The sequence below is a fragment of the Zalophus californianus genome, chromosome 8 (assembly GCF_009762305.2).
Source record: "Zalophus californianus isolate mZalCal1 chromosome 8, mZalCal1.pri.v2, whole genome shotgun sequence".
NCBI lineage: Eukaryota > Metazoa > Chordata > Mammalia > Carnivora > Otariidae > Zalophus > Zalophus californianus.
In genome coordinates, this window is record NC_045602.1 from 21314630 (window position 1) to 21339470 (window position 24841).

General features: G+C 40.7%; 1 protein-coding gene across 1 annotated transcript in view; it reads left to right on the forward strand.

The window, feature by feature from the left end:
• Positions 1 to 1050: 1050 nt before the first annotated feature.
• RAB10 (RAB10, member RAS oncogene family) overlaps positions 1051 to 24841 on the forward strand; it is an 86796-nt gene continuing 63005 nt past the window's right edge. Inside the window, exon 1 of the mRNA XM_027621579.2 lies at positions 1051 to 1787. Within this exon, the coding sequence (XP_027477380.1) occupies positions 1661 to 1787 (127 nt within the window). The 5' untranslated portion in view covers positions 1051 to 1660. The remainder of the gene's footprint in view (positions 1788 to 24841) is intronic.

Here is a 24841-nt window from a genome sequence, read left to right on the forward strand (position 1 = left end):
TTACTTCCCTCTCAATCCCTGTTTCCAGATGGCTCAGGGTTTTCTCCTGTGTTAGGTTTAACCAGCCTACCAGGTTCAACTTTCCAGCCATGACATCCTAGGTGTGCTTTGCCCGGTGAAACAAACAGAATGGGAGGGCAGGAGGATGACTAAACTACAGAGAAGAAGAAGAGGAAGAGGGAAGCCTAAAGACTGATGGGGAGAGACAGAAGGAAGGACGTAAGGCATATGAAAAGAAAAGTGCAAGGAAGAGGCAGCGTAGGGTTGGGGTTGGCTTCACTATCCTTCAATTTTGGACACCGGTGGTTCGATTTTGGCGGCAGGGAGGGGCCCTGCTTCTTCTGTATGGAGCTCTGGGCTCTCCCGTATTCCAAAAGGACCGCAAGTCCTGCAGTGTGTTCTCGTCGTAGAAGCTCCCACTTTGCCGGGAGGTTCTCCCTGCGCCCAGGTGTTCCTCAACCTTGCTCTCCTCGCCCTGAAAGGCGGATTACATCATCCCAACTTGAGCAGCCCGGCCAGTTTTTCCATGTCAAACTCCTGCTCTCTGGAACGTCAACTCTCGCTCCTTAAGTAAAACCAGGATGGAGCTCTAGTGTTTCTCCTGTCACGATTAGCCACGAGGGAGGGCACTCCGGGATGCGTCTCCTTTTAGCAAAGAACCTATTAATGACCCAGGGCGCCACTTTTTCTCGCGTTTACGAACTACAGCTATACAGGAACACACGGTCATCCAAGCCAGTCACTGCTCCAAGACCTTCAGCTCGACAAACGCGACAAACACAACCGAGAGCATCCTCAGCGTAGCCGAGAAGGCGACCCCAGGACGAAGGGGGGGTTTCCAAGGGGCTACTCCAGCGTGCCGCGCCTGCGCAGTCACCAGACAGCGCCTCCCCGCGGGGCGTGCTCGTAACGCTGCGCACCCTATCAGACGGCCGCAGGGAGCGCGCCCGCGGCCTCGCCCTCTCTCGCCCCTCCCCTCTCTCTTCTCCGCGGGGCCTGAGACTGGGGCTCGGAGATCCGGCGCGCCACTCTCCGCCCCCGCATACCCTTACACCCGCCGGCGCGCGTGCGCAGAGGCGATCCGCAGGGCGAGGGCGGGAGGGAAGGGCGGGCGTACGTCCTTGCGTGCGTCTCAGGCAGCGCGCACGCCGGCGTGAGAGGGCACGGGGAAAAGGTGGCTCTGGCCGGGGCGGCTCGGCTTCCTGTGGATATGTAGCTGAGCTCTTTGGCTCGGGGTCCTTCCTCGCTGCCACCGCCGCGTCCTGGCGCGGAGTTTCTGCTCGGGAGAGAGACTGTCCTCACGTCCGTCGCGCTTCCTCGACGGCAGAGCTTGCTCGCTCGTCCGTGGGAGCGTCCCGGCCGAGCAGCTCTGAGGGGGGAGGGGAGGCCATTTTGTCCCGACCGACTCCCCGGAACCGGGCGGAGCGGCTGGGAGAGGCTGCGGAGCCGCGGTCGCCGCCCTCGGAGGCACCGGACGCCGCCACCGTCGGGGCTTTCTCGACGAGGCCGTTCGTAGGTCGCCCGCGCCCTCTCGAGCCCTCGTTTTTCCCACGCTTCCCCGGTACTCCGGCCTGAGAACGCCCAAGTGAGGAGTTGGCCGTAGTGAGAGGGACCGATCCCTTGGGGCCGCCGGCGGCGAGAGCCTGAGCCGCTCCTCCCAATGGCGAAGAAGACGTACGACCTGCTTTTCAAGCTGCTCCTGATCGGAGACTCGGGAGTAGGGAAGACCTGCGTCCTTTTTCGCTTTTCGGATGATGCCTTCAATACCACCTTTATTTCCACCATAGGTAAGACCTGCGGGAAGATGGTGTACGGTCTGGGTAGCCGCAAACCGTTTCTTCTACTCCAGACATCTTGCTTCCCGGAATAAACGCCTTTGTTTCAGTGATTCCGATTCCAGGCGACAGATCCAAGTTACTGTTTGAATCGACATCGAGCTTACTGGGGCGGGGTCTTCCCATGCTTTCCATCTGGTCTTTTGCTTTCAAGTCTCCTACTCCGTTCATTGCCTCTGTTGCAAAATATGCAGCATTAACCACGTCCCGGAATGGTGTTTCTTTAAGTGACTGGGACTGGCTTTTTCCATATTTGTGTGGCGTTACTAGATGTACGATACTTGTAAGGGATTTATTTTAGTGGTTTGGATTGAAGCCGTAGTAGTCATTTGGTAAAGGCCTGAATTTATACTTCAGGGCAAAGAGAAGATTCCATATGGTCATAACTTAGAGTAAACCTGAGGGTTTGTGTGAGGAATAATTAAAGCAAATTAGAGGGGAAAAGTGAGTTCCCCCGCGTTGACTAATCCATTGATGTGTCAAACAATCGGAGGCTCTTCGTGCTTGGGGTGGGACTCAGTGGCATGTTTGCCTCACAGTGCTTTTGCAGACATCAACAGAAGCAGTAATCTAAAAGAGATGATCAGTTTCTGTCCTCAAATCCGAAAGAATGAAGCTCTCTCTTCTGTTTGACTCTACGCTGCAGTTTAAGTCACAGGAAAACATTTGGCCAGTCCTAGCTCTAGAACTTCTCATGTACTTTCACCTCATGTTTCAGAATTACTTAGTGTGGAAGTAAGAACTAAAGATTGACCTTTTTAGTTGGTTTCCCATTTTGGAAAAGAAAAGGGAAGGCTTTAGGAAAGTCCCTTCGGACTCTGGTTAGAAAATTTAGTGGAATTAACACTTTTGTTAAATGAATTGTATGTGAAAACCGTCCCCCTGCCCCCCATAAATGTCTTAAAGAATACGTAGTTGCTCCTGTCATTTGGAGCCCAGCACTGAGCATTGGGGAGTGAAACCCAATTATAAGTGTAACTAGTTTTATGTTTGAGACGATTTGAAAAAGCATCTGCAGTCTTTTCGGAACTCTGAGAATTGTCAGAATTAAGCTGATTGCAGTTTATGGCATTACTGGAATGGTTGAGTTGGATTTCTCATGTCAGAATTTTTGTCAGCTACTTAATTCATTCTTACAAATTATGCTGAAACTAAATTGGGCAAGTGATCATTTAAAATAGATTTTAATTTTACTCTTCCTTTTTTGGGGGTGGGTAGGAGTCCTTGCAATCGTTATTTCGTGTGTACGATATTATTCTTTTGACCTGTCATAAAGTTCATGAAATTTAGAACTTGTTCTCTGCTTGTGGATTAGCACCTCCTACCACTAAGTTTGCTTTTAACATTTCACTTTTAACTGTAGCTGGGTGGGTCGGGTGGTTAGTTCAGCAAATATTTATTGAGCACCTAATGTTAGGCACGGTTTTAGGTACTATAAGTGGTGAGTGGTGAACACAGTAGACCCCTCGAGCAGTCTAGTGAGGACAATCAGAGTGTGGGAAGTGCTACAGTAGGGATGAGCACAGGGAAGGAGGGGTGACTAGCCTAAATCATGGGGCGTCTTGAGTAGGCTTGCATGGAGATGATGTCTGAAATGAAGCCTGTAGGACATAGGAGTTGGACCAGAGGGATGGCATAGGATCTAGAAATTCTGGAAAAGGGAGCACAGTATAAACTTGTAGTAAGATCAAGGATTTAATTCACGTGGGCAGCTTTAACCTGCCATTGAGAAGGGTGGTGGAGAGTAGGAAGCAACGCATTACACCCCACCTATTCCAGTTTTTTTGTAATGGGTACATAACCCACAACTAGAACTCAATCCTGTAAGATAATGACACAATCTTGTATAGTCCTTCTTTTTTAAGTTTTATTTATTTTTTTAGTAGTCTTTACACCCATCCTGGGGCTTGAACTCAAAATCCTGAGATCAAGAGTCTCATGCTCTTCCAGTTGAACCAGCCAGGCACCCCTTGTGTAGTCCTTTTATTAGGGAAGATGTGCAGTGGTTTTGGTTTGATCCTGCTGGGCTGGAATCCTACTTACATAGGCTGTGGGCTTTGGCAAGTTACTTAACCTCTGTGTGCTTCAGCTTTTTCTTTTTTTTTTTTAAAGATTTTATTTATTTGACAGAGACAGCGAGAGAGGGAACACAAGCAGGGGGAGTGGGAGAGGGAGAAGCAGGCTTCCCGCGGAGCAGGGAGCCCGATGCAGGGCTCGATCCCAGGACCCTGGGATCATGACCTCAGCCGAAGGCAGATGCTTAATGACTGAGCCACCCAGGCGCCCCCAGTTTTTTCTTTAAATAGGACCTACTACATAGAGTAGTTGTGAGGATTTTATGGGTCAGTGAGAGTAAAGCATCGAGTATGATACCAGGCACACCGTAGGAGCAGAGTGCATATTAGCTAGATATAGAATGTGTGTCCCTTTGGCTGTTGAAGTGCAGCAGAACAAGTTACGTTATGGATTGAATGCCCTGTGTACAGTGGTCACTCAAATATTTGTTAGTGCTCTGCTGAACAATTTCACATTAGACTCTGAAACTTTCGTATTTTGATATAAAAATATTTGATGGCATTTTGATAAAGAAGATAGGTTGAAGAGTGTGAACTGAGAAATGAATAAATACATAAGTGTAAAATTCTGAACATAGCTCCAACGTATATTGCATGTATTATTCTGTGTGCAGGTTTTGAAGTCTGTTGTCTTAAACCAGTGCTGTTTAAAACAAATATAATGTGGGGCGCCTGGGTGGCTCAGTTAAGCGTCTGTCTGCCTTTGGCTCGGGTCACGGTCCCAGGATCCTGGGATTGAGCCCTGCATTGGGCTCCCTGTTCAGCAGAAAGCCTGCTTCTCCCTCTCCCGCTCCCCCTGCTTGTGTTCCTGCTCTCCATGTGTTTCTGTCAAATAAATGAATAAAATCTTTAAAAAAAAAAACAAATATAATGTGAGCCAGCCACATGGATTTTTCTGGCATTAAAAAAGGTAAAAAATATTTTTTACATTAAAAGAAGTAAAAGAATGAGGCGCCTGGGTGGCTCAATTAGTTGAGCATCTGACTCTTGATTTTGGCTCAGGTCATGACCTTGGGGTTGTGAGATTGAGCCCTGCTTTGGACTCTGTGCTTAGCGGGGAGTCAGCTTGAGATCCTCTCCCTCTGCCTCCATTCCCCTGTGTGTGTGCGCGCACACGTGGGTGCTCTCTCTAAATAAATAAATAAATAAATAAATAAAACTTGGAGTGCCTGGATGGTTCAGTCGTTTAAGTGTTTTAACTCGGTTTTGGCTCAGGTCGGTTGTGAGATTGGGCCGTGTTGGGCTCTGGGCTCAGCATGGAATTTATTTTGAGATTCTCTCTCTCCCTCTGCTCCTCCCCCTGTGCTCTCTTGTTTGTGCACGCTCTCTCTCAAAATCTTTTTTTCTTTTTTAAGATTTTATTTATTTTTGCGAGGGGGGGTAGAGAATAAGTGGGGGTAAGGATGGGGGTGGCAGGGGAGGGGGCAAAGGGAGAAGCCGACTCCCTGCTGAGCAGGAAGCCTGATGAGGGGCTTGATCCCAGGACCCTGGGATCATGACCTGAGCCAAAGGCAGATGCTTAACTGACTGAGCCACCCAGGTGCCCAAAATAAATAAAATCTTTAAGAAAAAAATAAATTTTTTTTTTAGATTTTATTTATTTATTTGAGGGAGGGAGAGAGAGAGCGAGCGAGAGCGGGAGCACAGGTGGGGGGGGCAGAGGGAGAGGAAGAAGCCGACTCCTTGCTGAGCAGGAAGCCTTATGGGGGGCTTGATCCCAGGCCCTGAGATCATGACCTGAGCAGAAGGCAGATACCCAACTGACTGGGCCACCCAGGCGCCCCAGAGAAAATAAATCTTAAAAAAAGTAAAAGATTTATTTATTTACTTATTTATTTATAAAAAGATTTTATTTATTTATTTGACAGAGAGACGAGAGGGAACACAAGCAGGGAGAGTGGTAGAGGGAGAAGCAGGCTTTCTGCTGAGCAGGGAGCCCGATGCAGGACATGATCCTGGGACCCTGGGATCATGACCTGAGCAGAAGGCAGACGCTTAACGACTTAGCCACCCAGGTGCCCCTATTTTTTATTATTATTTTTTTAAAGATTTACTTATTTTAGAGCGTGTCCGTGTGGGGAGGGGGAGGGGCAGAGAGAGAGAGAGAGGGAGAGAATCTCAAGCAGGGGCTCAATCCACAGACTTGAGATCATGCCCTGAGCTAAAATCAGGAGTCAGACACTTAACCTACTGAGCCACCTAGATCCCCCAAAGAAGAATTTAATGATAAATTTTAACTCGTTTTTATCCCAAATGTTATTTTTTCCCAAATGTTATTTTATTATATAATCAAAATTAAGAAAATGTTGACATTTTATATTTTTTTCCCCAGTGTATATGTTATACTTAAAGCGAATTTCAATTAGACTGGGCACATTTCAAGTGCTCAATAGTCACATGTGGCTGATGGCTACCATATTGGACAGTGCACGTCTAAACAGTCTGAACTAGCTAGTTGGCTAACGTGCAGATGACTAGAAATGACTTTATTTTATTTTTTATTTTTAAAGATTTTATTTATTTATTCATGAGAGAGAAAGAGAGAGAGGTAGAGGGAGAAGCAGGCTTCCAAGGAGCAGGGAGCCCGATGTGGGACTCGATCCCAGGACCCTGGGATCAGGGCCTGAGCTGAAGGCAGACGCTTAACCATCTGAGCCACCCAGGCGCCCTGGAAATGACTTTGGAAGTATACTACTTTTTAAAAAATTTTAAATTTTATCAGTAGACTAGGGTATTTTTTTTTGTCTTTGACTTTTTAAAAAATCTGGAGCATTTTCTAATTATAATGATAGTGAAATTTGAGTTGTTACTTGATAGTTAAAATCTCCTGAGGTTTGGATAGGTAGTTCTCTGGCTAGGTGAGTATTCAGAAATAAATAGAAATAAGTATTCAGAAGGGCCAAACTGTCAGTATTAGGCAGGCCCTCATTATTTCAGTCAGAATCATTTTAGTTGTTCATTGGTCATTGATTCTTGGAAGAATTTTTTTTTTTTTTTAAGATTTTTACTTATTTATTCATGAGAGAGAGAGAGGCAGAGGGAGAAGCAGGCTCCCAAGGAACAGGGACCCCGATGCGGGACTCGATCCCAGGACTCTGGGATCCTGACCTGAGCTGAAGGCAGACGCTTAACCATCTGAGCCACCCAGGCACCCGATTCTTGGAAGAATTTTTACAGGCTTATTGTGCTTATAGTACACTCAAAGACTACTGTATTTAAATTTTTCTGTGTACTTTTAATTCCCACATATTTACATCAGAAATTATGTATGATATTTATGGTCAGATTTATTGCAGATAGAGTTGCAAAAATAAATTACTGGTATGTTTCACACTCAACATTATCAAAGAGAATCCAAGGGCACTAGACTATAAGCTACACAAGGGCAGAGGTGGGTTGTTTGTTTTTGTTTTTGTTTTTGCTGATAGATGCTAAGCACCTAGAAGAGTCTCTTCATTTAATGGGTGCATGATAATGAATGAATGAAGAGAGGCAGAGAGACAAGTAATACAGAGTCAGGATCCTCTAATATAGAATAGGGACCAGTTTTATTTTAATATTTCCCTTTCTACCTCCTTTCTGAGCATTGTATATGTGAAGTAGATTGGGATCTTTGCCTAAAGATATTAGCTATTTGGCTAATAGAGCAATTTTAGGGTAAAACTGGCCTTGGAAATTCAAAGATTGAGAAGTATTTGCTAGAAGAGAGTTACTGGTTTTGGACTAGCAAATTTTAGTGGTTGATTTGGTTATAACCCTCTTGGCAGTATGAGGTCAGGAAAACATTACCCTTTAGTGGTACAGTAGTTACATATACTTGTCTCAAGGCAGAAATTTTTAGTGGACTGTCTTACTGAATGTGCTACTTTTTGGTGTTGTTAATCTCTCCCTCCATGCCTAGACTTATTATTACCTTTTCCATAGGGAATTTCTTTCATTGGGAAATGGAGCATCTGGGCTCCATGCAAGAAGTTAAATTGGTAAAGACTTGCCCCTGGGAGAGGTATTATGAATGCACCCTTTTGTTGTCTTTCTGAGTGATTTTGCTAAGCTTTGAAAGGGGAGGATGGTTCCACTAGCCTGCTTTTAAGAATTGGTTGATGAAGTTGAATTGAGCCCATTTATATGGGGAGGCTGCTTTTTAGAGAAATGAAAAAAACCTCTGACATATTAAATGTGGCTAGACTTTGCTGTGGTTTTCATTCAGCAGCTTATGCTACAGGAATTCCAGAATGCCTAATGGATCATTCGTTTGAACACGGTATTTTTAGGATTGATTAAAAACTATCCAGACATCTTTCCCAAAGAAGATATACAAATGGCCAGTTAGCACATGAAAAGGTGTTCAACATCACTAATCATTAGGGAAATGCCAGTCACAACCACTATGAGGTGTTACCTCACACCCATTCGGATGACTGACTTCTCACACATGCACTTTGTTACATCATTACCTGTTTAGTTTCTTTCAGTTTCCTTTGGGTACGGACCCAGAAGTGGAATTGCTGGATCATGTGGTAATTCTATTTTTAAATTTTTAAGAAACTACCACATTTTCCACAGTGGCTGCACTGTTTTACATTCCCACTATCACTGCACCAGTGTTCCAATTTCTCCACATCCTCACTTACTGTCTATTATCTATTTAGCGGCATTATTATCTATTTAGTGGCATTATTCATAATAGCCAAAGGGTGGAAACAACCCAAATGTCCACATGAATGTAGTATTGTATACATAGAGTGAAATATCACTGAGCCTTAAAAAGGAATGAAATTCTGGTATATGCTACAACATGGCTGGACCTTGAAAACACTGTGCTAAGTGAAACAAGCCAGACCAAAAAAAAGGGACAAATATTGTGTGAAATCATTTATATGAGGTACCTAGAATAGGCAGATTCATAGAGAAAGTGGAATAGTGGTTAACAGGGCCTGGGGACTGGGTAATGGGGAATTATTGCTTAATGTGTACAGATTTTTAGTTAATGGGGGAATTATTGCTTAATGGGTACAGAGTTTCATCTTGGGGAGATGGATAGTGGTGGTGCTTGTATAACAATTAGAATATAATGACACTGAATTGTATGCTTAAAAATGGTTAAAATGCACAAAAAGGCAAATATTCACTCTATGATTGCACTTACATGAGGTATCTAAATTCAGATTCATAGAAACAGAAAGTAGAATGGTGAAAAGTAAGTGATAGTTCCCCAGGGAGTGCGGGAATGGGGAAATAGGGAGTTGTTTAATGGGTATAGAGTTTCAGTTTTGTAAGATGAAAAAGTACTGGAGATCTGTTGCACAACAGTGTGAATATATTTAACGCTACTGCATTATGCACTTAAAACTTGTTAACATGGTAAGTCTTACGTGTATTTCTACCATAATTTAAAAGTAAATTTTATGTTATGTATATTTTACTAAGAATCCAAAAAACAAGCAGAACTACCCAACACTTGACCCAGTTCCCTGTAAGAGCATTTGATCACAGACAGCCCCTCACTGTTCCAGGTGATAGTTACTGTTAACCAGTGGTCATTGAGTCAAGAGAATCCTTTATGGTATTTTACCACACTTTAGTGTCATTGGTCTGTACTTCTAGATACTGAAGACAGGTTTACCTTTTTGTTGTGTGTATCTATGTAGATCTCCTTGGAATCTTAGAATCATGAAATATTAATGCAGGAAAGAACCCTCCAATTAATTTTAAGAGTCAGGAAACAGACTGGTGAGGTGAAGGAAGTTCCAACAGATTGTATGGCTAATTAGGGAAAGAGTTTTGTTTTTTTTTTTTAAAGATTTTATTTATTTTAAGAGAGAGAGCTGCACGCATGTGCAATGCTTGGGCGGAGGAGCAGAGGGAGAGGGACAAGCAGACTCTCACCCCTGAGTGTGGCACCCAGGGCAGGGCTCTATTTCACTACCACAAGATCATGACATGAGCTGAAACCAAGGGTCAGATACTTAACTGACTGAACCACCTACACGCCCTGAAAGTTTTGACTAGAATCTAGATCCAGTTCTATCTATGGCCATGTTTCTCATTCAGAGAATTTCATTGTTTTGTTTGAAAAAAAAATTAATGATGGATAATTCTTCCTACTCATCAATTTCTGTTTGCAAAGTGGAGTTGCAGTGGTTTTCTGCTTTGTTTTTGTTTTTGTTTTGGCAGGAGTGAGGAAGAGTAACAAGTACCAGCACGAAATATCAAAAAGTTTGTTCAGGTTGCTTGTCCTTTGCAAACTTAGAGCATAACAGAGCAGAGCTAAGCGCAAAATGTTAGGGATAATCACTTTCATTTCCAGAATCATGGTGTATGAGATGTGGCAAAGGAAATACTTATACTCTGTTTGATTTGTAAAAAAGAAAGAATGATAGGAGAAATACTGGTAATCTGTCAAGTTTTAACAGTACTATAGTTTCCCCAGTCAGTGCTGTGGTAGGAGCTGTGATTAATAGAGAAATGTAAGAGCTGCTTGAGTGTTGATTTACAAATTAGAAACTGCTATTTAGCATAAAATATAAATTGTGTGACTAAGATCTACATGCGAAAATTGCTTATGGAGATGGTTCGGTCATAAATGAACAATTTAAAGCTATACAGCATGTTAATAGAACATTTTCTGAACCCGAAAGACTGATAAAAGTCTTGTAAAGGTCATAGATTTACTTCCTTCAAATAGATGAATATTGGGGATTAATAGAAAAAAATTTAAGATATTATTTTTAGGTAATCTCTACACCCAATTGCTTGAATTTACAATCCTGAAATCAAGAGTCGCATGCTCAGTGGCGCCTGGGTGGCTCAGTTGGTTAAGTGACTGCCTTCCGCTCAGGTCATGATCCCAGGGGGTTTGGGCTCCTTGCTCAGCGGGGAGCCTGCTTCTCCCTTTCTCTTTCTACCTGCTACTCTGCCTGCTTGTGCTCTCTGTCAAATAGATAAAAAAAATATTAAAAAAAAAATCACATGCTCTACCTACTGAGCCAGGTACCTCTGAAATAAGTTTTTAAAATCTGGATTATAAGATAAAGAATTTGAAAAGATGGTTAGAATAAAATTTTGGTGAAGAAAACTTGCCTGAAGGGAAATCTGAAACGAGAAAAAATTTCTTTGAAAACAATATTTTGGATTATAAGCAAAAGTGATTACTTGATGTTTATCCTTCTTTCCAGAAATGAAAAATAATTTGTTTTTTGAGGTAAACAGCAACTGGTGATGGAACACTGAGTTTCCAGTATGACCCAGAAACAGAGCATCCAAGGTTGTAAATCATTAGAAAATGGAAAAACCAGTATTCTGGAGACCCAAAAAGTACAACGTATCAAAATCAGAACAGAAGGACTCTGTTGATTTGTTTCTTTCATATCAATAGCAATGCTTATGCAGACTTTTCTTAATGGAGATTTTTATTAAGGCAATTGTAGATTCACATGCAGTTACAATACAGAGGGATCCCTTGTACACTTTACCCAGTTTCTCCCTATGAAAACATTTTTTGATACTGTAGTATATCACAACCAGGACATTGACATCTGGCATGGTACACCAATCTTATTCATTTCCCAGTTTTATTTTCATTTGTGTGTGTATGTATTAAATTCTCTAGTTTTATCTAGTGTAGGTTAATGTGGTCACCACCACTATCAAGATGATGAACCGTTCCAAGGTGCAGGGATCCCTAGTGTTATTTTAACTATACTCCTACCCCCATTTAGCTCCTCCAGAAATTTGTTTTTCATTTATAAAGTTTGTCATTTCATAAATGTTATATAAATGGAATCATATAGGATGTAACCTTTGGGATTGGCTTTTATTCACTTATCATAATTCTCTGGAGATTCATCCAAGTTGTGTATATCAGTAGTTCTTTTTATGTTATTTATTTATTTATTTTTATATTTTATTTATTCATTTGAAACAGAGAGAGCATGAGTTGGAGGGGGAGGCAGAGGGAGAGGGAGAAGCAGGCTCCCCACTGAGCCAGGAGCCCAATGTGGGGCTCGATCCCAGGACCCTGGGATCATGACCTGAGCCGAAGGCAGACGCTTAACCATCTGAGCCACCCAGGCGCCCCCAGTAGTTCTTTTTTATTGCGTAGTATTCCATGGTATGCATTCACCACTGTTTGTTTAACCATTCACCTGTTGAGGAACATCATGGCTGATTCCAGTTTTTGGCTGTTATAAATAAAGCTGCTATGAATATTTGTGTATAGGTTTTTATATGATCATAAGTTTTCATTTCTCTGGGATAAATGCCCAATAGTATAATTAGTGGGTCATATGATAATTTCATGTTTCCAGAGAGGCTGTACTATTTTACATTCCTACCAGCACTGTGTGAGTGATCTAGTTTCTCTGCATCCTTACCAGCATTTGATGGTGTTACTATTTTGTGTTTTGCTGTTCTGGTATATGTGTAGTGATACTCTCATTGTGGTTTTAATTTGCATTTCCCTGCTGGCCAGAGGTGTTCAAAAATCTTTTTGTGTCCTTATTTACCATCTGTATATCTTCTGATGAAATGTCTGTTCATGTCAGTTGCCCATTTTCTTGGATTGTTTTTACTGTTGAGTTTTGAGAGTTCTTATGTATTTTAGATGCTAGTCCTTTGTTGGATGTGTGCTTTGCAAATATCTCCTAGTCTGTAGCTTGTCTCTTCTTCATGTGGACACTTATAGAGCAAACAGTTTTAATTTTGATGAAGTCTAATTTTTCTTTTTATGGATCATGCTTTTGGTGTCTAAGAACTTTGTTTAGTCCTTTTTTCTTCCATTTTTTAAAAAGATTTTATTTATTTGAGAGAGAAGGAGGAGCACATGCGTGAGCAGGGGGAGAGGCAGAGGGAGAAGCAGGCTCCCCACTGAGCAAGGAGCCCAGTGTGGGCCTCAATCCCAGGACCCTGAGACCATGACCTGAGCCAAAGTCAGATGCTTAACCAACTGAGCCACCCAGGTGCCTGATTGACTCTTTTATAATAGCAGTTTATACTGTGCTTTCTGAAAGGTTTTTAAAATTAATTTTTATCAGTGATACATAATATTTGAAATAAAATACTGCTAAAAGATTTATAGTAACTGAGGTGCCTGTCCGCAGGGAGCCTGCTTCTCCCTCCTCTGCCCTCCCCCCACCCCGCTTGTGCACAGATGCATTCGTGTGCTTGCATGCTCTCTTTCTCTCTCTCAAATAAATAAAATCTTTAAAAAAAAGATTAAAAAAAATAAAAGATTTATAGTAACAAAAAAAAGGAATCTCTTGTCCCATTCCTCTCCATGCCTGGTCCTGCTCTTGAGAGGCATCCTCTGGCTCTTCTGTTACCTACTTCCATTTTCTTTTTTTCATATTTATTTTATTATTATTATTATTATTATTATTATTATTATTATTATTATTATTTAAGTAAGCTCTACGGCCAGTGTGGTGCTCGGACTCACGACCCCAAGATCAAGAGTCTCATACTCTACTGACTGAGCCAGTCAGGCGCCCCTGCATACCTATTTTCGAATGATAGGCCTATATAGCCATCTCTTGAGTCATTAATTTAATATTAAATGAGAATTTTAACATAATCTCATCCCACTCTTTCTCCTTTTTGTTAAATTGGTTTCTAGTGGTTCCATTAATATGTCCTTGTAAATATACCTTGTCAAGCCAGATAGTTTTTGACTCTCCTTTCCTCTGAAGTTCAAAGTTCTCTATTTGATTAATTTCCTTTTTTTACCCATTGTCCTCTTACATTCTCCAACAATCTCTCAGAATGATTATCTATACAGTCACATCATCAATCATTTCTTTTTTTTTTCTTCCTGGACACATCTCTTCTAGATCTTTTCTCCTTCCTGCTTCAATAATGGATTGGTCATTAACTAGGCCTATTGTACAGCTATTGCCTTGGGAATTCCCTTAGCCTCCTCTTCTGTGCAATACTGTTTTGTTTTTTTTTTTTCCTTTTTGGTTTATGGCCTTGGATCATTTCATGGTTTAGTAGCTTCTTGAAAAAGGGGTGCATGGCAAAGGAAATTTTTGAGACTTTCCACATTTGACAGTGTCTTAATTATTTTCTTTTTTTTTTTAAAGTATTCTTTTTTTTTTTTTTAAGATTTTAGTTATTTATTCATGAGAGACAGATGAGGAGAGAGAGAGAGAAGCAGAGGGAGAAGCAGGCTCCCAAGGAGCAGGGAGCCCAATGCGGGACTCGATCCCAGGACCCTGGGATCATGACCTGAGCCGAAGGCAGACGCTTAACCATCTGAGCCACCCAGGCGCCCAACAGTGTCTTAATTATTTTCACTCAGTGAAGGTTGACAGGGATTCGGATTCTAGGTTGAAAATAATTTTTCTTGATTTTGAAAGTAGTAGTCTGTGGTTTTGTTACTTCTGATGTTGCTAGCAAGTCCAGTGCCACTCTGATACTTTATCCATTATTTGTGGCCTAGTTTGTCTCTGGAAGTTTTTGGGTTTAAAAAATGTTTGAATTTCTGGTAACAAATGATGTATCTTAGTGGGTGGGATCTTTTCTTTTCTTTTTTTTTTTTTTAAAGATTTTATTTATTTATTTGAGAGAGAGAGAATGAGAGATAGAAAGCACGAGAGGGAAGAGGGTCAGAGGGAGAAGCAGACTCCCCGCCGAGCAGGAAGCCCGATGCGGGACCCGATCCCGGGACTCCAGGATCATGACCCGAGCCGAAGGCAGTCGCTCAACCAACTGAGCCACCCAGGCGCCCCGGTGGGATCTTTTCTTAATGGACCCATTTTTCTAAATATTTGGTGGGTCTTTCTGGGTTTTTCTTGCATTTTTACCCCCTATAATTTTCTTCCCTTTTTTCTGTTTTAATTGGTTTTTGGACTTCCTGGATTGATTGTGTAGTCCTATTTTCCAGCTTTGTTCATTTGTTTTAATTTCTGGAAGATTTCCTCGATCTTCTAACTTTTCTATTGAAGGCTTTATTTCGGCTGTCATACTTTAAAATTTCTAGTAGTTTTTCCTTTTTTTTAATATTTATTTGTCAGAGAGAGTATGCACACACAAGCAGGGGAAGGGGCAGAGGGAGAAGCAGGCTTCCCACTGAGCAGGGAGCCCCATGTGGGACTCGATTCCAGGACCCTGGGATCACGACCTGAGCCGAAGACAGACGCTTAATCGACTGAGCCACCCAGGCGTCCCTCTAGTAGTTTTTTCTTGTTTACCCTTGAAATTTGTCTTTTAAAGTGTTCTCTTTTCATAAATACGGTATTTTTTTCTTGGAAGATAGCTTTGACATTTTCCTCTACTTCTTGGCTGTTTTTTTCCTTCCTGTGCTGTCCCCACATTTGTTTTATTCTGCATTTTATTTTTTTTATTTAATTTTTTTTAAAGATTTTATTTATTTGAGAAAGAGAGCGCGTGAGCACAGGCAGGGGAAGCGTCAGAGGGAAAGGGGGGAGCAGGGAGCCTGATGTGGGGCTCGATCCCAGAACCTCAGGATTATGACCTGAGCTGAAGGCAGATGCTTAAACCTACTGAGCCACCCAGGTGCCCTTATTTTTTTATTTTTTATTTATTTTGTATTTGCAGCAAATAAGGGGGATCACAAGATTTATTCTGTATTTATTTATTTAAAATTTTATTTTATTTATTTGACAGAGAGGGAGAGTGAGAGAGGGAACACAAGCAGGGGGAGTGGGAGAGGGAGAAGCAGACTTCCTGCAAAGCAGGAAGCAGGGAGCCCGATGCGGGGCTCGATCCCAGGACCCTGGGATCATGACCTGAGAGCCTAAGGCAGACGCTTAACTACTGAGCCACCCAGGTGCCCCGATTTATTCTGTACTTAGAGGTCTTTCTTAAGTGATTGGTAATTTCAGGGTGAATGTTCATAATTAAGAATGAAGAATGGATCATTAAAAAGATGTTTGCAAGCTCTGTAAGCATGGGTGGGGCTTTTTAATCTCCCTGTTTTTTGTGTCCTTTCTACACTACATTGAGTCTCTTGTTCTTGAATTCGAAGTGTGTCTGTTTTATATTTTCTAGAGAATAAACCCTTAGATTCCTGCTTTAGCCTTGAGTGGTAAAATCTGGTTAGGTGAGATGGAGCCTTGGTCTCTTGGGGGTGTCCTTATGTAAACCTTTAATCAGGCCTTCCTTTTCTGCCTGGTGCCTGATACCTTCTATTGAAAAACCTTTCCAGGGTTCAGAGACATGAATTGGCTTGCTCCTCCTCAGTGTCTTCAGTGGACCCTGAGGTCATAAGATTTTGTCTTCTTGTATCGAGATTAGAGTTATGATGTCTGTCTGTCTATTTTTTATTTAATATTTCTTTTTTTCCTTGCTGTTTTGGTGTGATTTTGGAGAGAATGGGTCAGAAAGATCTTTCTATACTACCTTAACTGGAACTTGAAGTAATTAAAAAAAATTTTATTTAAGTAATCGCTACCCCCTCCCCCATGTGGGGCTCAGACTCATGACCCTGAGATCAAGAGTTGCATACTCTTCCAGCTGAGCCAGCCAGGCCCCCTGGAATTTGAAGTAATTTTTGAATCAAAATGATATTGACTCTACTTTTTAACTCAGAACATCCAGTAGAGTTAGGATGAATAATATTTTGCTACTGTTTTTTAAATATCCAGCCCATCCTCAAAATATTTTTGTTTTTGTTACTTAGAATAATCAGATGAATGTAGTAGAGAATCAGACTAGTTCTGTTCAGAAACAGTGTTATTTAAAGGAAACGGTTTTAGTTTAGATGTATAATTCTTGGTTGATTTACTTGGGGGAAAAAGTATTTTTGCTTTTTGAACAAAGTATGACTGAGTGTATAATTTCAGTCTTCTTTTGATGTATACTGTTTTATAAAATACTGAACAACAGATGATTCAGCAAATTCGTAATCTGTTAGAAGATTGCAGTGTGTCCCATATATTATAGCACTTGGCATTGAATGATAAAGTATATCACTCATGATTTAGCTGGTTTGAGACTTCCTGGTAAACATTTATCCTTACAAAGTATAATTATCAAGTTATTCTATCTCTTTATATATTCTTAGTCTTATTAAAAAATGCCTTTGCCTTCCTTAAATCAGAAGTTAGCAGATAAATACAAATTTTTAAAAAAAATCCAGTAGTATCTTTTTGGATGTATTTGTGGGGATATATTCTCAGCATAGTAAAGGGGCAAGAGTGTTATAGAAGGTAAATATAATATCAAAATAATTGTTCAAACATTAGCTCTTTGCCTAAGTGAGTAAGAGTTTTAAAAACTTTTTTTTTTAAGATTTTATTTATTTATTTGAGAGCACAAACGGGGAGTGACAGGGAGAGGGAGAAGCAGGCTCCCGTTGAGCAGAGAGCCCAACATGAGGCTTGATCCCAGGACCCTGGGATCATGAGCTGAGCGGAAGGCAGATGCTTAACTGACTGAGCCACACAGGTGCCCCAAAACTTTTTTTCTTTTGAAAAATTGAAAACCTACAGAAAAATTAAGATATTTATTACAGTGAATCCCCGATTTGCCAGTAGCCGGTATTTTGCTACATTTCCTTTTATGTCTCTTAAGAGAGTTTATTTTGTGTATGATGTGGTGTCTGATTTAAAATAGTTTAAAGATACATATTTCAAGGGGAACATAGTTATTTATTTAAAAAATTTTTTAAAAAGATTATTTCTTTGACAGAGCACGAGAACACAAGCAGGGAGAGCAGCAGGCAGAGGGAGGGAGAAAGAAGCAGGCTCCCCACTGAGCAAGGAGCCCGGATGATGTGATGATGCAGTGATGTGATGATGCGGGGCTGGATCCCAGGACCCTGGGATCATGACCCCAGCTGAAGACAGACGTTTAACCGACTGAGCCACCCAGGCGCCCCCATAGTCATTAAAAAAAAAAAGCCAAAAAAACAAAAACTAAGAAATTAAGCTATAAGCCTTTACAGTTACTGTTTATTTTATTTTTTTAAGATTTTATTTATTTGACAGAGAGAGAGAGGGCACAAGTAGGCAGAGAGGCAGGCAGAGGGAGAGGGAGAAGCAGGCTCTCCCACTGAGCAGGGAGCTGGACGCGGGGCTCGATCCCAGGACCCTGGGATCATGATCTGAGCCGAAGGCAGCCGCCTAACCGACTGAGCCACCCAGGCGCCCCTACAGTTACTGTTTATTAAAAAAAATTGAGATTTTACAAAATATGTTAGGCATCTTGTATGAGTATCAGGGATGTAGTTGTAAGTGGTAAAGACTTGGTGACTGCTCTTGTGGAGTTTCGGCTCTATGGAGGAGGGAGTGGTTGAAAAGTACCAAAATAACTACTACTTTCTCAGCACCTGAAGTTAGAATCTGATTTGCAGTACCTTTGCTGTTTTTTTTCTTTGTTCTTCTTCTAAGACATTTTGTGTTTTGAGAAATATAAACTTTATGCCTTTTAAGATTCCTTATTTTTCTATTTTATTTTTTTACATAATTTTTTACATAATTGCTTTTAGAAAGATGTAGAGTTCTTTTAAGATGGAGAATTTTAACAACCAACTAGTAACACTGCATTTATCTAGGGATTAGTCTTCCAGCACAGCAGTACTTGATGTTTTCTCAGTGTCTTACTGACTTTGATTCTTAACCCCATTTTATTAAGCCCAAAGCAATTAAGAAGCAGCAGACTTTTTTTTTTTTTAAGATTTTATTTATTTATTTGACAGAGACAGTGAAAGAGGGAACACAAGCAGGGGGGAGTGGGAGAGGGAGAGGCAGGCTTCCTGCAGAGCAGGGAGCCCAATGTGGAACTTGATCCCAGGACCCTGGGACCGTGACCTGAGCCGAAGGCAGACGCTTAACAACTGAGCCACCCAGGCACCCCAAGAAGCAGCAGACTTTTTGCTGTTATGCAGGTAACATGTCTAGCCAGAAAAAATGAGACCAAGTAGACATTTAGGGAGGAAACCTGAAAACTAAAATGAAGATTAAAGATTGTATTACTATACCATACAGTTACAGATTTGTGAACTGATGATTATCAGTGAGAAGAAATTCTTTATCTTTAGTAGTTTCTGTCAAGGTAGAAAGTTTGGTATATTTTGCAGACATAAAAAGTGATTAAGTTTTGGTACCTTGTTACATATAATCAGAGTTTAACTTTTGTGGACTATTTTTTCTACAAGATGCTGAATAAATGATTTATCATAAAATAATAAAACATTTCTTACATTCAAAAAGATTAAAAAAATTGGGATGAGCATTGGAAAAGTGAGGCCTGAGGGTGCATATAATTCAAAGAGAAAACTATGAGCCTGGCTAAGGTAAACTTTATTTACTACTTCTCAAGTTCTAGGATTTGTTGGAAGGTTATCCTCTGACATGTGAGTGAAGCAGTTTGGGGGGTAAATATAAGGATTTTTTGGCATATTGAATGATACATTAAGAGAAATAATTTCTCTGTTTTAAATGGACTCAAAGAGGGTCTGCACAGATGTGTGAATGAATGTCAGAGGCATAAAAAGCATCTTAGTGAAACTAGCTTATACCTAACCTTTAAGATGGATTTCTAGGAGGTCAGCCGTGTTCTTATCTTTATATGCCTCCCTCAAGAATAGTAGACTTGTGGATCATAAGTCAGAGAGGATTTGATAGTTTGTATTTCTTTGTACAATAAAATATTCTAATAAAAATATTAAAATAGTAATATCTTATATAACACAGGTGACTATAAATTAAGCAATATGTGGACTGTACTTTGAGGCTGTTTCTTACTATTAGTTAATGCATACTTAAGGGAATAAAAATAAATTCAGTATTAACCTGATAAACTCCAGTGTAACTAAGTTTTACACTATGACTTCCCCTCACTTTATCTTCTGAAAAATTTTCCTTATTTATTTATTTTTAAATATTTTATTTATTTTGACAGAGAGAGGGAGACAGAGAGGGAACACAAGCAGGGGGAGTGAGAGAGGGAGAAGCACGCTTCCTGCTGAGCAGGGAGCCCGATGTGGGGCTCGATCCCAGGACCCTGGGATCATGATTGGAGCCAAAGGCAGATGCTTAACGACTGAGCTACCCAGGTGCTCCGAAAATTTTTCCTTATTAAGATGTTTTTATGTTTAGGTGCCACAACTTAACAGGACTTTTTTTCTTTTTAACACAGGACATTTTAAACTTTCTTTAGTGCCCAATACATATTTTCTTGAGCTGATTTCCACTATTTTTTAGGTTATGCTATGTTACAGGCATTGTTTATTGGGTTGTTGGTGACAAGGCAATATATTTATATGAATGCTCTTACCCTTTGCCCTAGGTTGTGAACTTCCTATTTAATGATGATTTCCAACTCCAGTAGTGATCTGGTTAGGCACAGTTTGCTCTTTCAACATTTTCTTCGGTCTTGGGGACATCTCCATGCTTGACATTCTGTCTACCCTTGGAATACTTTAGCTCCATAAAAACGTTCCTGCTGAAGGGGTTCTTCTAACATTTTTTCCTGATATCTAAATGAATTTTAGTAAATTACTGAGTTTAAAACTGCTCAGTTGAATGAGAATTTTTTAGGGAACTGTATTTTCAAATAGTTTGTTTTATTATCTGTTAAGTGAGTTTGTTGATTGATGGGAATGAGTGGCTACAAGGAAAGAATTGGAAGTTTTTTCTTTTCTTAAAGATTTTATTTATTTATTTGACAGAGAGAGAGAGAGAGATCACAAGTAGGCAGGCAGGCAGAGGGAGAGGGAGAAGCAGGCTCCTGCTGAGCATGGAGCCCAGTGCGGGGCTCGATACCAGGATGCTGGGATCATGACCTGAGCCAAAGGCAGATACTTAACTGACTGAGCCACCCAGGCGCCCCAAGAATTGGAAGTCTTAAACATTAATTTTAAAGAACACATTATAGCTAACAATTTCAAGAGTAAATAAATTTTTTGTTAATTTGTCCTTGACTCTTTTACTCTAAAACTCATCTTCCTGAAAGCAGTGGTATTCTGTGCTTGCTTGGTATTGCATGATTGTATGTTGTTTTGTAGATTTTGACATGCACGATGGAATAGTATTATAGCTTGACTCATCTTTCTTGCTATTTGTCAGTTAAATTTTCTCATAAAATTGCCATGAGTCTGCTTCAGTGGATGATTTGCTTTTAGGCAGTATTTGGCCTTCCTTTACCATTGTAAAATTTGGACAGTCTGGGATGGGTTGATTTTCTTTAAAGATGATAAAAATGGATTTTTTTTGAAATGTGCAGTGTTTGTAAAGGTTCCAAAGTGTGGTTCCCTTAACAGCAGCACCAGCATCACCAGGAAACTTGCTGGAAATGCAAGTTCTCATGTTCCATCTCAGATGATTTGATGCAGCCTAAAGTTTGAGAACCAAGGTTGTAGAGTTGACCCTTGAACAACGTGGGGGGTAGGGGTGCCAACCTCCCTGCGCTGTTGAAAATCTGTGTATAACTTTTGACTCCCCCCAGACTCAACTGCTAATAGCCTACTGTTGACTAGAAGCCTTACTAATAATGTAAACAGTTAATTAACACATAATTTTATGTTATACGTTACATACTATATTCTTACAATAAGGAAAGGTAGAGGAAAGAAAATGTTACTGAGAAAATTCTAAGGAAGAGAAAATACACTTGCAGCATGTATTTATTAAAAAAAAAAAAAATCTGCATGTATTTGGACCAGTGCAGTTCAAACCCATGTTGTTCAGGGGTCAACTGTACTATTAAATAAATACATCTCAGAAATAGTTGTATTTTCCCCCCTTCTCCTGTAATGTATCTTGGAGATCATTCCTCATCATTGTTAGTTTCTTCATTTTTTAAACTGCTGCATAGTGTTCCATTAGATGTATCACATTCAGCCCGTCCGTCCTGTATTTATTGGCATCTTGGGTCTGGGGTGTCAGGTGTGTAGAAACATGTGGTGCCAGCTGTGAAGGGGCTTTGTATGATCTGGCAGTGAACTTATACTTCACCCTGTAGATGGGGTAGTGAGTGGCAGGGTTAAAGCCGTGCCCCGTATTTATTTATTTTTTTTTAATTTTTAAGTAATTTCTAAACCCAATGTGGGTCTCAAACCCACAACCCTGAGATCAAGAGTTGCATGCTCCACCGGCTGAGCCAGCCAGATGCCCCCGTGCCACTTTTTTTTTTTTTTTTAAGAGAGAGAGAGAGTACACAGTGGGGAGAGGGAGAGAGAATCTTAACCAGGCTCTATGCCCAGCTCAGAGCCTGATGTGACCCTGAGATCATGACCTGAGCCAAAATTAGGAGTTGGATGCTTTACCAGCTGAGCCACCCAGATGCCCTGTACCACGTATTTCTGATGCTGCCACTGGTTGGGTGAATTGGTATCATTAACAGGAAATATGTGAGAAAGAGCAGGTCGGCATGATAAGTTTTTGAGTTGGGTTATATGCCTATAGGGTATCTAGTAGACAGTAGATATTTTGTATATCATGTCTGGGAAGTAAGGAGTGGAATCTGGTCCGGAGAAATAAAAGCAGTTGAAATCATGGTGGAGTAAGAAGAGAAGACCTCTAGAAATTGCAAGGAATACCAACATTCAAGTGTAGACAGGTTAGGAATCCAGCAACGAAATGAAGAAGTAGTGGCTAGAGTGGTAAGGGAGGGAGGGATCATGTAATGAAAAGAACATGGATTAATTAATATCTTTGTTGCCTCTGTTTAATTTCAGGCAGGTTTTTAAAATCTTTTGGACTCTTTTTAGACAGGGGCTAATAATGCCTACCTTGTAAACCTGATTGGATTAAATGGAATGATAAGACAGTACAGGGCTGGACCATTTTGTGACTTAAAAAGACTTTATTGAAAACTATCTCTCAGGGTACCAGGGTGGCTCATTTGGTTGAGTATTTGACTCTTGGTTTCAACTCAGGTCCTGGGATTGAGCCCTGCCTCGGGCTCTGCGCTCAGTGTAGACTAAGCTGCTTGAGATTCTCCTCTTCTCCCGCTGCCCCTCCCCCCGCTTGCATGCTCTCTCTGTAAAATAAATAAAATTAAAAAAAAAATCTTTTACATGAGTGATTTCTTTGGATATGTAATTTAGGGATGGTTATAAACAGACTAGATATAGTTTATAGACAATTTGTGCTATTCATATTTTTAGGTTGAAAAAGCTGATATTTAGCTGAAAATTTTTTTATCCTTGATCTCTTCTGTTGATAATTTTAAGCAGCCATCTTTCTTCACATAGACATCATACCTCTTTAAATGGAACCCACTGAAACCTCTTAAAGCTCTAACCACCAACAGCTTATAGTTCTAGGAGCTTTCAGAAAAGGGGTGGAGTTGGAGTTTCTATATGTGACATTTTCTTTGGTTTAGAATATTTTTATTCTGTGGTAAATTTTTTTTTAAAGATTTTATTTATTTGAGAGAGAGAGAACGAGAGATAGAGAGCACCAGAGGGAAGAGGGTCAGAGGGAGAAGTAGACTCCCCGCCGAGCAGGGAGCCCGATGCGGGACTCGATCCCTGGACTCCAGGATCCTGACCTGAGCCGAAGGCAGTCGCTTAACCGACTGAGCCTCCCAGGCGCCCCTATTCTGTGGTAAATTACTGTAGTCAGTGCCCTTACCCCTGGGTCAGGAAGGTGATTTCCAGTAATAGGTGCATTTGTTTTTATTTGAATTACATTCATTGAAAATTTAATTTTAAAAAGTAATGCCTATTATTTTAAAAATACAGTATTAAAATGTATAACATAGAAAGGCTAAGTAATGTGGTACCTCTCTTCTTGCTGCCTGTCCTTGGCTCTACAGCCTCCATGTCTTTTTGGTGGCAGTACTTCTTTTCAATACATTTGTGTATTAGGAAGTGACAACCCCTTGCCTCCCGAGAAATCCCACAGACTAGCTTAAACAATAAGCTTGAAGCTGTGCCATTTCAAGGGTCCATTTACTAAGTGGCTTAGCAATTTCAACAAGAGCCCAAGTTATTTTCCATCCTGCCACTCAGTCAGTCAGTAGTGTTTCCCTGGCTAGCTTTCCTCGTCGTGTGGAGGTAGCTGCAGCAATTTTGGGCTCCAGACATACTAAGACATAACGTCATCCAGAAGAAAAAGGACCAGTTCTTCCTTGTGTCTCTCTTTTCCCTTCTGGCTTTTTATTTTGAAAACTTTCAAACCTACTGAAAATTTGGAGGAATGGTACCACTCTTCACATATATACCCTTCATGTGGGTTTTCTAATAGCATATTTTGCTGCGTTTGTGCACTCACACATTCTGTATTTCTTTTATTTGCTAGGCCATTTGAAAATTTGAAAGTAAGCTGCAGATATGACACTTTATCCCCAAATACTCCAGTATATATCAGCTCAAAACAAGAATCTTCTCTTATATAACTTATATAACTACAATATTATAATTACACTCAAGAAATTTAATATTAGTCAGTTATATGTTTTATAGTCCTTATTTAAACTTCCTCAACTCCTTTGATTTTTTTTTTTGGAGGGTAGTTGGCAGTGGAAGTGTCCAGAGTCCAGTTCAGGATATTGCATTGAATTTAGTTGTCCTGTCTCTTTACTTTCCTTAATTGAGAACAAAACAGATGATTACATTGACATTTTTTTTTTTAATGATTAGGTTTTTTTTTAAATTTTATTTATTTGACAGAGAGGGAACACAAGCAGGGGGAGTGGGGGGGGAGAAGCAGGCTTCCTGTGGAGCAGGGAGCCCAATGCGGGGCGGGGCTCGATCTGGGGACCCTGGGATCATGCTCTGAGCCAAAGGCAGACGCTTAACAACTGAGCCACCCAGGCGCCCCATGATATTGACATTCTTTTTTGTTAATAGAATGCCCCACATTTTGGATTTGCTTCTTCACGATAGATTCAAATTAAACTATTTTTGGCACATATATTAACTAGGTGATTTGTCTTTTTCAACTCATCACATCAGGAAGTGTGCATAATGTCATTTTGTCTATTATTGGAGATAATAAATTTGAGCCCTTGTGTAAGATA